The sequence below is a fragment of the Euprymna scolopes genome, chromosome 1 (genome assembly GCF_053919585.1).
Source record: "Euprymna scolopes isolate OS-2025 chromosome 1, ASM5391958v1, whole genome shotgun sequence".
NCBI classification, from domain to species: domain Eukaryota; kingdom Metazoa; phylum Mollusca; class Cephalopoda; order Sepiida; family Sepiolidae; genus Euprymna; species Euprymna scolopes.
Genome location: NC_136482.1, coordinates 156,305,138 through 156,320,144, shown reverse-complemented (window position 1 = coordinate 156,320,144; position 15,007 = coordinate 156,305,138). Strand labels below are relative to the sequence as shown.

Below are 15,007 nucleotides of genomic sequence, written 5' to 3'. Positions count from 1 at the left end.
TAAATAAAACAGACGAAAATAAATCTATGGCTTTATTTAATCTATACATCACATGAAAATCAACTTCTTGAAATTGGAACCAAATGACGACATCAGACCAGACACAAAGTGCTTACTATGTTTTGAGTGAGCTTTATAACAATAATAAATAAAAGTGTTGTTTATTTAACATTTTACTGCAGTCTTATGGATCTCAATGCTATCAGAAGTTTATTAATAAAATCGTTAACTCTTCTTCTCTCAAAATAAATTCAAACTTAGCCAAAAACCAGAAACATTCACAACAGTCGCTTGGCTATAACCACTGTCAGCAATTCCCCCCACTCTCTGTCTGCGTCTAAATCTAGATGCAAATTTCATGAACAAAGTTTCTTTCCTAGAATTGACTACATGTAAAACTCTGTACTGCAGGCCTGTTTTCCAGCTGACTAAAACATAGTCGTCTTCAAGTTTAATGTAAACAGTTTCTTATTGAGCCGTACCCTTAATTAAATTCTACCCAATGTTTGATACTTGTGCAAAATTAGAGCCAGACTTAACTAAATTGCCGCATGATGCCAACTGCCGGCTTTTGCTGAGCGTCGCCAATTATCAAAGAGTAACAATGCTACTCAAGAAAAATACTGAAGAAAACATTTAAATATAATCACCAGAATATATCTATTATATATATAAAAGTGAAAGTGTGTGTGTGTCTGTGTATCTTTATGTATCTGTGTACATTTTCCTATGCAATAACTCTGTCAATTTTCAGTCTACAGGGTATTGAGATTTGGGAATATCTTTGTAATCCGTTTTCGGCCAGAAATTTGGCTTTTAAGGGGTCAAAGTTCAACGATTTGACCTTTGAGAACTCTACCAAACTCCTCCGCCAATTTTGGGTCTAAACACTTGAAATTTTAGATATAGGTTCGTTGAACATGGATCTAAATTAATAACTTGATTTGAGCCCAAAATAATAAATGTTAAGGGGTCATAATAAGGATTTGAAAGTTAAAAAAATTTGACCACTTTTTTTTTTTGCTCAACATACACCTCCAAACACCCGGGCAACGCGGGGCTGGAATGCTACTATATATATATATATATAACAAAAATAAAAAAAGAAACAATGACCTGCTCCTTTGTGTGTGCTCTATTTAGCCTGGATATTTAGCTTCTGATCTGTTTTAAATCTAGTTTTTTTTTTTTTTATTAATGTTAGTTGCCCACTTCAAAATAAATGTCTAACCAAAATCGTAGTTACCAGGCTACAATATTTGCGAAAGAAAACCCGAATAACAAGAAATATTGCGTAGGTATGACTTCCTTAGATTTCAAAACTCGATACTATGACCACAAAAGTACATTCAACAATAAAAAACACCGTATGAAAACAACACTAGCGAATAAATACTGGGAACTCAAGGAAAGCGGACATTCGCCGGTAGTCGAATGGAAAATAATAAGACAAGCTACCACATGTAGGGACCTAGACGACCCATGTAGATTATGCCTTCATGAAAAATTTGCTATCCTGTACTTTAAAGAACCCCAACATCTATTAAACTGTAGAAGAGAAATATCAAACAACTGTGTTCACAAGATAAAATTTACTCTAGGATAGCGATACAAAATAGTTTTAAAACTAACAAAAACAATAGAAAATAAACAAATAAATGAATTAAATAAACATGAATATACATAAACGATCACACATATATGTATGTATATATATATATGTACTAGCAAAGATACCCGTGCTTCGCACGGAGCTTTGTTGCGCACTCGGGTACCAAAATCTGTGGGCACCTTTCCAGTAAGTTGATGTAAGAGCAACGATTGCATAAGGTGATTAACATTTTAACTACCTCTTGTAGTGACTGAAATTCAATCAGGAACTTCACAAAACATTTTCATCAAAAAGGAAGGTTACTTGATGTTACATAGTAAATTTTTCATTGAAGTAATTTTCAACTCTTGCTTAAATTTTATCTTGCACATTCAATACTAAAAACTTACCACAATCAGATCATGTCAGTTTTTCCTCATATCCATTTCTCGAACTTTTCACTGAAGAGCCTCAGGGTAAACTACATTTCTGCTGCTTTGATTTGGAGCCAGAATGTAGAGTTTTTCTGAATTTCCTGTCCGGCTGATGGAGACGTAGAACATACCGTGACTGAAGCAGTCTGATGTCAAGTCTACACCAATGGTGTTAAATGTCTGACCTTGACTTTTGTTTATGCTCATTGCAAAACACACCTTCACAGGAAATTGGAGTCTCCGGAATTTAAATGGAAGTTCTGAGTCCGATGGAACTAAGGGGATCCTTGGCAGTAGAACGGTTTCGCCTTTGTAGGGACCACAGGAAATGGTGGCCTCAAGTACATTGGTGTGCAATCTGGTGATAACACATCTGGTTCCGTTTGTTGTTTTTGGCGGTTCCAAGGATCGAAGAATCATGATTGGCGATCCAATTTTGAGATTTAAAATGTGTGGAGGCATTCCAGATATCTCCAAAGAGTTTAAAAACTCCACAGGGTAGTGAACAGCTTCATATTCATTAGTAGCCGAATCAACTGACTTGTATTGCTTTGTGTCTCCTGGAAATTCATCCATTATTGAATTGTTCAAATGATTCACATTGCTGTTTAATGGCGAAATAATAGCCCTCTCAGCAAGCCAATCCGGTGATTTTCCATTGTTTTGCAGGTCTGGGTACACTTTGTCTTTCAGTTGCTTCTGATTACCGACACATTTACCAAGCGCAGTTGGAATCTTAATTGTGTCAGGTGAAGAAGTGATAGGAAACTGACCATTACCGATTTGGAGAAGCAATTTTGAGAAGTCTGCTGCAGCTGTGTTATCAGAGATATAGGCTCTCATATTAGTAGTCAGTCTCTTCACTATAACGTGCCTCCAGAGATAGGATTGTTTCAAACTTGCATTGACAATGTTAGCCCTTGTGCCATTTTTAACCACTGGGAGGATTTGATGGAAATCACCGCAAAATAAGGTTGGAATGCCACCCATGGGATTCTTGTTTCCTGTGATGTCTTGCAGTGTTCGGTCAATTGCTTCATAAGCACTCTTGTGCGTCATTGGGGCTTCGTCTACAATGATTGCAGAGGTGTCTCTAATTACATTTGCCAAGGCTGAGTTACCAGTAATTTTGCAAACTGGCTGATCCATTCGATGAGTATCCAAGGGTACTTTAAAAGTGCTGTGAAGAGTGCGGCCACCTTGTAGTAGAGTAGCAGCAATGCCACTGGATGCTGTTGCAAGCACAATCTTTCTCATGGATCTAATCTTTGCAAGGATCAAATTGATTACAAAAGTCTTGCCCGTACCACCTGGAGCATCAAGAAACATCATGTTTTTGTTCATTTCACCTTGTGCTTCCAACATTGCCATGAATGAATTGTAAACTTCTCTTTGAGAATCGGTCAGTTTTTCTTGCATATTTTCTGCTTGTAGGGAAAGTTCTTCAAGATTATAAGTAACTTCACGTTGATACTCTCTCGCGAGTCTTTCATCTCTCCCTTGCGTTGGTGCAGGTAATCCATAGCTTGCCAATGGTTGACCGCACATAAGGAGAACTTTTTCTTCAATTAGACAAAGAGTTTTATTGTAGATGTCCTCATTAAAATCTGCTTCTGGATTGTTAACTTCTTGCCTGTATCTGTGAAGAATGTCTTCAGATATTACATCACGAAAAGCCATCCAGATCTCAAGAGGATTTCTTGGCTCACAGGCTGTTAAAATTATCACAAATAGGCTTCGCAAATTTGAAGGTGATTGAGTGGCACTTGCCTCTCCTACTGCTTGATGCAAGTGATGGTCATTTTCTAGAAGGCCTCGAGCAAGGCACGCTGCTCTGTATGTTTCAAACACCTGACCATTGTATGCTCGCAAATTTTGAAATGAAGTTGGACCAGCAACCTCATTGAGCAACAGGCGTAAGAAATAACACTCCCCTGCTTTTGGACTAATCGTGTAGATTCTCCCAATGCATGGTGCCTTCCATACATCATCATTTTCAGTACCTTCAACTTGTACCCCACGCATTCTTCTCATCCATTTCTTTGTCGATTTGTTCCAAGTGTAAAACTCAGGGACTTCTACGTATTTGAGACCCCTTGCAAAGTCATCCTCATGGCAGAGTTGAAAAAATGCTGTCAAAGTTGTGGCAGGCGGTGGACCTTGGGCTCGTTCCAGAGCAGTATCAGCTGAGAACATGACACGCTGCCCATTTTCAAGATGAACAGAAAGTTGTACAATTGGGGGGAAATGTTCATGGATGGGATGTTCCAATATCCTCCAGGCCGCCTCTGAACTGCCGACATACCTTGCATTCTGGAACTGATGGATCTCATCCACAATGTGACTTTGTACTTGGCCTTGTTGGTTAGCTGCTCCATCAGTTCTTTGTAGTTCAAACACTGCTTGATCACATCCTTTATTCACGTATTTGAGGACATATTTGATGCTTTGGATCGAGCTGCAAATTTCGACGTTAATGTGAGCGTTGAACTGCTGAAGGAGGACCTTGTTGTACGGAACAATCCACTGGTTTGTTATTTCTTGATTAACATACCGACCATTTCTCTTCATCCTTATTGTACCAGTCTGGCCTCCATCTTCTGGTTTTCTTCGCCTGTACTTGGGGTAAGAGTCTTGGCCTTGCTCGGTACACTGAAGAAATTCTTTTGGGTATTTTTTGGAACATTTGTTGTCAATCATACATGGACAATTTGGATTAAATGGTCCACAAGGTCCATGCACCATATGTGCCATCACTTTAGCATGAAGATCAGGATCTTCCTCTTTGTCAGGGATCTCTGCAGATATGCAGAGATCCATTTTTTCTGGTAGAAGTTTGTCCTCTGGGGCCTGCCAGGTGAGGATGTGTGCATGCGGCAGTCCTCTTTTTTGATATTCAATACTGTACAGGAAAGCCCTCAACCTGCCAAATCCTCCCTTTTTAATAAATTCAAGTAACTTTTTTAGCTTCTGCCTGAAAACCCTGGCAACAATATCTGGACGATCCTGAGGGTCTTGCCCTTGAAGACAATTTTCTGTAATTTCTGTCCACTTTGGATTTGTTGTGAACGTGATGAAGAGGTCGGCTCGGCCCATTCGCCGAACATATGCCATGGCATCACTTTGACGCTCAAACATGTATCGAGGGCCTCCTGTATAAGTTGCCGGAAGTACAACTCGTTGACCAAACTGTTCTGGATTCCCATCCTCCCTAAGAATTGAATCTCTCAAGTTGCTATAATTGTCAGCTCTCAGGGTCTGTTGCTCACGCCTCAGGAACTGTAAACGTTCTGTTTCAATCTTGCAGTACACATCCACCAGCCATTGTTGAAATAGCCTTCGGTACCAGAGAAAATAGTTTCCAGGCCGAGTCATTAAATGGTACGAATAAAATTGCTGTTGGGTAACTTTTCGCCCATTGGATGCCTTCATGTAGATGTTGTAAGATGGAGAACCATAGGGGTACATTAACGGGTACATTAAAGTATCGTAGAGGGGATGTAGTTCGGAGATCCATTTTAATGTATCATTTCTAAAACGCAAGACAATATCCCGGTTAGCTGTTGGTTCATTCTTCATTAATATTCCAATCTCATACGTTGTTGTTGGAGCATTGAATCGCCGTGGATGCTCTTCTTGCGGCCTTCGGTCTTCCCTTATGACAACTTTATGTTCTACCAAGTGTTCTTCTTCAATCCTCTCCTTTGTTGTTTTCAGCTGACAAATGAAGCTGTTGTTCTCATGTAAAAATTCAGTCAGACTTTGGAGAATGTTTCTATTGAGTCTACTGTCACGTCCCCGATTATGTAGTTCCTCTTCCAGACTATCCAAGAAGTAGACTTGAATAAACTTTGCTGTTTCATCTTCAGGTGGTAAAAGACTCCCAATCTGGTGGCAAACCTGGCCTCGAATTCTAAAAGAAGGATTCCACCCATGTACTGCCGCAATTTTGTGACCAAATGATGTCATTGCAAAACAATTGTTATAACTGCGTAGATTTTGCAGAAAATCTTTAGAGATGGGACTATTGCCGGAGAGCAAATCTTGAAGCAACTGAGGCAGTGGTGGAAAGCTATCAAGCACAACTTTGCCAGAAGAACAACAACAACCAGGGGTTTCTCCTTTAAATTTTACAGCTGAGCAATGTTGACATACTTTGTCCATTTTTCCTATATCAGCTGTAGTGAGAGAGTCATTTTTGTTGTAGAGCAATCCTTTTCTATTGCAGTGTTCTATTTCATGGTGTCTCAAAGCAGTCATTCGTTGTCTAGCTGCCTCGTTTTCTGTCAATTGCTGGGGCAAAGTCATACTCTCTCTCCATGCAGCCTCTCGTTGTTGCCCTTGGTATAGGCGAAAGCTTCGTTGGGTTTCCGATTCATTCTGATGTCGTTGAGCCACTCTCAACTGACCTTGTGTACGTCTACTTACCTCATATAATTCATTCGATCGTAATATTGCTTCTCTTTCCAGTGCATATCTTTGCCTTTCTTGAATTTCATCTTGTGATGAATTTAACCGCCTTACAGCATGTCTAGTTCTGTCAGCTTCACGTTGGGTTTCTCTTTCCAAATCTGACAGTCTTGCTCTCCTTTCTCTTTGACGTATCCTGTTAAGTTCTAGACGTCTTTCTCTATCTGAATTGTTTTCATTGGAGCGAATTGCAGCAACTCTTAGTCTATTAGCTTCCAATCTTTCCATTCTTTCTTCCTCACTTTCGTTTCTACTTCGTTTGGGTGGCATAATTTCGGTTTTAAACGGAATTGTTTAACGATATTAATGATTGTAAATTAATTAAGCGTAAAGGAAATGTATACTAACTGAAATGGACGAACTATAAATAATATTTCTGAATAGTACAATTATAAACAATTATATTGTACCTATTTACTATGCCTCCCCACGGGACAGAGTTAGACACCAGGGTCGTTTTTTAACGTGGAGAAAAGGTACAAAAGTAAAAATTGTCTCAGTCGTGAAGGATTTCTCCTCCACCGAAAGAGAACAAGAAAATGAAGTGCAGCATCTGAAGAACAGATACTACACTTTGATCTTGACCAAAAGGAATGAATAAAAGCGACCTACGTGTGACTCATTACTTCCGGGTGTAAACGTCACAGTCTAAAAGTAATAATTAAAAAAAAAAGTAAATGTAAAATAAATGTAATACCAACTTAGGTTAACTAAGTAAACAGTACAATTAAAACAGTTCTATTAAAACAAATAATTACTAAGATCTAGGTAATTGTTAGTCTCATTGTTATGGTTTTAAAGAAAAAAATGTGTAAAAAAAGTTCTGCTTTTGTGAGTACGTGTATTTCTTTTAAATTACATAACCTTTTTATTTTATTATTTATATCTCTTTTAAATTTATATATTTTGTTAGTAAACTGGAAGAAATTCAGTTGAATAAAACCTTGTTCGTGTTCTTTACGTTAAACTCATATTTTTATAAAAGGTTCATCCGGTTTAAAGAAAGCACTAAGTTTAAATAAGACTGGAAATAACTAATTCAATATATAAATAGAAAAATGAAATAAATATAAGCTTTAAGTCTTAAGATAGTAATAATCAAAATGTAATAAATTATTTGTAGTTCAAATCTATGATAAGACAGGCTTTCGAAATAGGCTCGACCAGAAAGATTAAATTGGAACGAAATTATAATCTCCGTGCCATTTTCAAAACAACCCCACAAAAGTAACGGTATCCTGCAGTTGGTTAAATGACAATGAAAAATTTAAAAGAAAATGCGCTTATCTGTTTATTTTGACCTGTTTTATTTAATTAAAAAAAAATTGGCTATAACTGGAAGAGAGCGTTATGTTTTGGGGGTTGTTTAAAAAATAGAATGGAAATAAAGTTAGTTCCGTTTTAATTGTCTTTAATTGCAGCAAGCGCTAACAAAATCGAAAAATCACGGTTTACATTCGAAATGTTAACTTTTATAGGTTTACAGGTTTGCTGACAAGGCTGGGGGTGTTTAATACAATTATTTTACTAAATTGATTTTTTTCATTTAAAAATAAAATTATTTCTTTTTTAATAAAGTTTTATTTTAAAATATTTGTTTTTGTTTATTTATATAAAATTACGATAGTTGAATTGTATTCTTCCAATTATATTGGCAAGTAAAATATAAAAGATTAAAACGGAACGAAATTGAAATTTCCATTACATTTTCAATACAATCCCAAAACATAAAGCTTTCCTCGCCAATGAATTGTTTTGATAATATACGTAAAGTGAAATAAATCGAATATAAAATTAAATGAAAATATATTAAATAATTAAATGTTAAATAGATTTTGTAAATAGTACAGTTGAAATGATTAGAATATTTGCAATATGTAATAAGGTCGAGGTAATTAGTTAAAGAGATTTAATATAATGTGATATGCAAATGAGCATAAGTCATTCGATATGGGGGTGGTTTGTAGACTAGTATATAAAGAAATTAGGCATAGATTCTTATGTCTCCTATAACAGAAACATCCTAAAATGGGTTCTAATGTTTCTCTACCAGGAGAGATCTACCCTCTTACCTCCTTTATATTTCGTTGATGATGGAGAGTTGTACACACAGACAGAAACACACGAACCCTATTACTTTATAAAAATATAGATGTATATATATGTGCATATATGTATGTACACATATATTTATATATAAACTAACATTAATAAAAAAACAAAACAAAACACTAACCTAGATTTAAAACAGATCAAGAAGCTAAATATCCAGGATAAATAGAGCACACACAAAGGAGCAGGTCAACCAGAGGTCAAATAGGCATTTGTCCGATAAATGCATTCTAATTGGCTGATAGGAAGGGCACGGTGGATACTAGAAAGCTGATTGTCTAACTAAAATTTCAATAGAAGATGCGCATATAAAAACGACAAACAACCACAGAATTCGCGCATAAGCCTGAAGAATCCTAGAGTGGATGAAACGCGGAATATTCAGTGTAGTTTAATCGTCATATACATTTTATAACTTACTATAATATATATATATGTATAATATATATAATATATATATATGCATAATATATATATATATATATATATATATAAATATATACATATAATATATAATATATACAGGGTGTCTGTACAGTCCGTGTGCACTTTAAAAAATTATAACTTTATTTGTATTTGCAATAGAAATAATCTGTAAAATGGATTTGAAAGAAGTAAATCTATATTTTTTAAGCTTTTATTGAGATTTTATTTAACTTTCCACATGCCCTCCATCATTAGCAATATAAAGGGTAATACGATTTTTCAGTTCACGAAAAACATTTGCCAAATGATTTATACACAATTGTTTTCACATGTCCCCATAAAAAAATCTAATGGAGTCAAATCTGGCGAACGTGGAGGCCAATGAAATGGTCCACCCCTTCCGATCCATATGTTAGGAAATTCCTGATTTAGAAACTGTCTAACACGCCGACAAAGTGACAAGGAGCTCCATCTTGTTGAAACACTGTATCATCTTTCAAGTTTAATTGTTCAAGTTGCGGAATAAAGTAAATTTTTTAAAAAGTGCACACGAACTTTATGGACACCCTGTATATATGTATAATATATATATGTATATATATATAAGATATACATATAGTATATAATATATATATATGAATAATATATATAATATATATATAAGATATACATATAGCATATAATATATATATGTATAATATAATATATATATAAGTTAAACATATAGTACATAATATATATAATATATATATATGTATTATACATATAAGTTATACATATACTATATGATATATATATAACATATATATGTATAATGTATATATATAAGATATACATATAGCATTTAATATATATATGTCTAATATATAAGGTATACATATAGTATATAATATATATATGTATAATATATATAAGATATACATATAGTATATAATATATGTATAATATATATAAGTTATACATATAGTATATAATATATATAATATATATAAGATATACATATAGTATATAATATATGTATAATATATATATAAGTTATACATATAGTATATAATATATATATGTCTAATATATATATATATATACAAGATATGCATATAGTATATATGTACAATATATAATATATATATATATATATAAGATATACATATAGTATATAACATATAATATACAGGGTGGTCAAAAAGTCAGGTAACATTTTAAAGAAAAACGATATTAGCAATACACGTATATTTAAGTACCATACATTGAAATATAAAATGAAACAAACATGAAATATGTTTATTTTGTTAATTGTCGTCCATTTCTCTCTATCAATCGCTGGAAGCGATTAACCACTGATTGTGTAACACGTGTAATCATGTCAGCTGATATCCGCGCAATCTCCTCTTCAATAAATAACTTTAAAGACGCTATTGTATCAGGCTTCTTGCCATAAACGCTATCCTTTACATAGCCCCAAAGCCAGAAATCAGGAGGGGTAGTTTATATATTACACTCAAATATTTAAACAAATAATATTAAACGAATAGAGATTATAATGGATCATATTGTTTTTTCTACCTTTAACATGTTACCTGACTTTTTGACCACCCTGTATATATATGTATAATATATATAATATATATATAAGATATATAGTATATAATATATGTAATATATATATATGTATAATATATATATAATATATATATATATAATATATACATATAGTATATAATATATATTTAATATATATAATATATATATAAGATATACATATAGTATAATATATATATATATATATATATATATATATATATATATATATATAATATAGATAATATATATACTATATATATTGAATTATACAATTTACTGCCCGTAAATAAATCAAGTTCCTTCTGATATTTATTTTTAAATGCACTCATAATTTACTATAAATTGCTTATTTTAATTAATTAAAGAGTCAATGCGAATCAAGATGTTATTATATTTGGGTTATTTACTATGGCCATTCTAACCTAATATTTCAACTTTCACCACCTTTTAAATAGAAGTTTACATTTGATTAATTTTAACTCATAAATATCATGCATAAATACTGCAATCAGTATCGTAATTTGCTTCAAACGACTACTAATCTAACTGAACATAAATATATCACATTTCTATCTATATTTATTGTTAAATACGCTACTTATTTTTTTTATTTAACTGACAAAAAAGGCTATATTCCAAATTCCAAGATATTGACCATCTGACTGTTATTTCTTTAAGCATGTTAAAATGTTCCAGTCTTGACATCAGCTGTTTCGTAGCGCAGAACATACATATAATTATGTTAACCTTTGAATATTTTCCGCCGACGCATCAAAAGAATAAGAACTCATTAACTTTAAAAGAAAATAAAAAAGTATGGGCCTGATTACATAAATCCAGAAAAGATCGGGAGAGTAGTAAAATTGTGTTTTGTGATATTTACGCCATTTTTGGTTTTAATGTGGAGTATTAATTAGATGTATTTAAAAACAAATACAAGTAGAAACTTGATTTATTTAAGTGGAGTAAATTGTATCAATATATATTTATTTGTAACTAATTATAATATTTGATGGAAATATTTATGCCTAATAATTACACATAGAAAAGAATACATTTTCGGAGTTAGATTTAAAATAATTAACAAAAACTTTTATATATATATATATATATATATATATATATATATATATATATATATATATATATATATATATATATATATATGTGTATATATATATATATATATATATTTATTTAGTGGAGATTGTAATTAATAACAACCGAAGAAAGTGCTCAATACTGTTGTAGAGCTAATATGCGTTTTATTTTTTATTACCGTATCTTTCTGTTAAGTTACATTATTCTTTCGGCTACTCGGCCGTTTTTTTGGCCGCCTGTAGCGTCCTCAGACTTTGTAAGACTGTAAAAGTTTGAGGACGCTACAGATGGCCAAAAAAACGGCCGAGTAGCCGAAACAATAATGTAACTTAACAGAAAGATACGGTAATAAAAAATAAAACGTATATATATATATATATATATATATAGACATATATATATAGACATATATAGAGACGAATATTGGCTGAAGAGAGCTTGATAAGGATATCTTAAACGGGCCTTATTATCGGGCTTGAAACCGACGGTACCAATGATCCGTCTCAACTAACAACTTTCTGTACACAAAATATAAATACGCTCTTAAAATTTGGATTTTCCTTTTAATTGAGCACTCTGCTGGAATTCTTTTTCCAAAAAAAACTAATCATATATATATATATATATATATATATATATATATATATATATATATATATATATATATATATATATATATATATACGATTCGACAAGAGAAACATGTGTAACAGCAAATAAAACGGTAATAAAATAAAAAAAATATATATGTTTGCTCTGCAATAGTATTGAGCACTCACTTTCTGCAGGTTTTTATTAATTATCATTGTTGCTATATATATATATATATATATATATATATATATATATATTATTTTCACTAAATATATACATTATGTTCTCTCTCTCTCTCTCTCTCTCTCTCTCTCTCTCTCTCTCTCTATATATATATATATATATATATATATATTATTTTTGCTATATATACATTATTTTCTCTCTCTCTAATATATATATATATAAATATATATACATACATACGTAAATATATATATGTGTGTGTGTATATATGTGTGTATATATATGTGTGTATATATATACACACATATATATGTATATATATATGTGTGTGTGTATATATACACACATATATATGTATATATATATATGTGTGTGTATACACACACACACAAATGTGTGTATGTATATATATATATATATATATATATATATATATATATATATATATATATATAGGATGAACATTATTATATGATTCGTTTTGTTCCTTTTTCATTTCTCCATTACATCGATGAAGAGATGAAAATGAACAAACCAAAATTATGTGTTCATCAACGTTTCGTCTTTATTTCATAACTTCATCGGAATGATTAATTTAAAGAAATAAAAGACTAGTACAATATTTGAAAATATACTTGTATTTGTAACGTGAAATGGATGTTTTTGTTCTATTCAGAACGAAAAAAAAAAAGATCCGTTAGCATTCAAAATGTATATATCGTTGTGGAATCGAATGAGATGTTTTTTCATGTCATATAACCGTTTGTTTTTTTAAACGATATGATGCACTATGCAGTATCTGTTTTGTTTTTTAATGAATATATTTAAAAAAAAACAAAAAAACGTGCCATATTTTATGTAATACATTTCCAGAAATTTGTTTATAGAAAATTAAAAAATCTTCGCTTTTATTACCCAGCTATTATCGCTGGTCGTTGGGTAGTCATGTGTGTATTTGTACTGACCGTTTGGGGGACAACTGACATACATTCGTATTCCTTTGATTTTTCGAGGTGGTAAATCACTGAGGAGTTTTTCTCCCCGCAGCAATTTGTTGACTGTTTCTTTTTCGTCTTCTTCTCTCCCTCCTTCATTTTCCTCGGCTTCATTTTCTTCTTGGTCAACCCAGAATGGCGTCTGTATTGTAATGTTGGGCTTTTCATTCGACATCATCGGCAAACGAATTCAGAATCGTCAAGATTAATTGGCAACATGTTCACTGTGCAATCGATAGAACCAGTCTGAAAAATAATTAAAATAATTTAAATAATCTATATATAAAAATGAGAATGTGTATGTGTGAGGACAACTCTCAACCTACACATTCAACGAATTTTTTATCTGCAGATTTGAAATTTGATATACAGGGTATTCAGACACGTGAAAAACTTTTTAATCGGTTTTCATCTGGATAAAGGGGTGCTAAGGGATCAAAATTGAAAAATTGGTACTTGGGAGGAGGGGGTCATCGGATTTTTATCTGATTTCAAATGTTTCACGACTGCGCATGCGCGAATCATTCACATGACAGCTTCCTTATGTTAAGAACAAGTAGGTTTGAAAACACTTTTTAAAGATCGTGTAAAGTTGGGCTAATTGTTATCATATTTGACTCACTGTTTCTAAGTTTTGGTTTCGATCTCTGCTCGAGTATATGTGTGTATGTGTGTGTGTGTGTGTGTGTGTGTGTGTGTGTGTGTGTGTGTGTGCGACGTTCATTGTTTGTTTATAAACAAGCGGTTAGAGCACTGTAAAAGTGGTGGACAAATGTTTGTTTAAATAGACATTTGTCGAGAAAATTTACGCGCGCCGATCCCGGGAGTCGATCGGTAGAACTGCTGACTGTTAACGCGATGGTTCTAGGTTCAATCCTCGGCTTTGGAGAGGTGCTAGTCTAGCGGGACTGATGAGTTGTGATACAACGAAACAGGACTGTATGTTGATGACTACATATATATATATATATATATATATATATATATATATATATATATATATATATATATATTTCTTGTTGATTTGTTAACAATAAATACGGTTAATTAGCGTCTTCGCCTCGAAAGTCGTTTTACTTAGAAAATCGCCCATATTTATTTAGTCATATATAATATTTTTATTTATTTTATACTACCTCCGGTCGGAAATAGTTGGCGCACAAAAATTTTCAGTTTGGCCGGAAATGTTGGTGCATACAAGTTTCAAGTTTTATAAGGACGTACTTTTAAAAAGAAATACAGGTTAACCAAATAATTATCCTTAATTTAATTGACAATTGGTTGTACGTACATTCTTACAATGTATGATTAAATAAATATACAAAAAAATAATGCAAAAAGCTAAAAAATCTAACTATTTATTCAATTGTATTAATTTACTTTCAATTCTTCTGATATCAATTGAAGTGGGAAGTTTTCCTTTTCTTTCTAGCTGTGCTTTTGTCATATGCTGAAGCCTGTAATTGTTGCCACCATCAGCCAAAATTATTTGTTCCATTGTCTCCTGCAATGCCAGG

General features: G+C 32.5%; 1 protein-coding gene across 2 annotated transcripts in view; it reads right to left on the bottom strand.

Moving 5' to 3' along the window:
- The window catches only part of LOC145276849 (NACHT and WD repeat domain-containing protein 2-like), a 75,862-nt gene that overhangs the window by 28,167 nt on the left and 32,688 nt on the right, over window positions 1–15,007 (bottom strand). For both annotated transcript variants that reach the window (XM_080128218.1, XM_080128229.1), the window contains exon 2: window positions 13,461–13,736. In XM_080128218.1, the coding sequence (XP_079984344.1) occupies window positions 13,461–13,668 (208 nt within the window). In that variant the 5' untranslated portion in view covers window positions 13,669–13,736. The remainder of the gene's footprint in view (window positions 1–13,460; window positions 13,737–15,007) is intronic.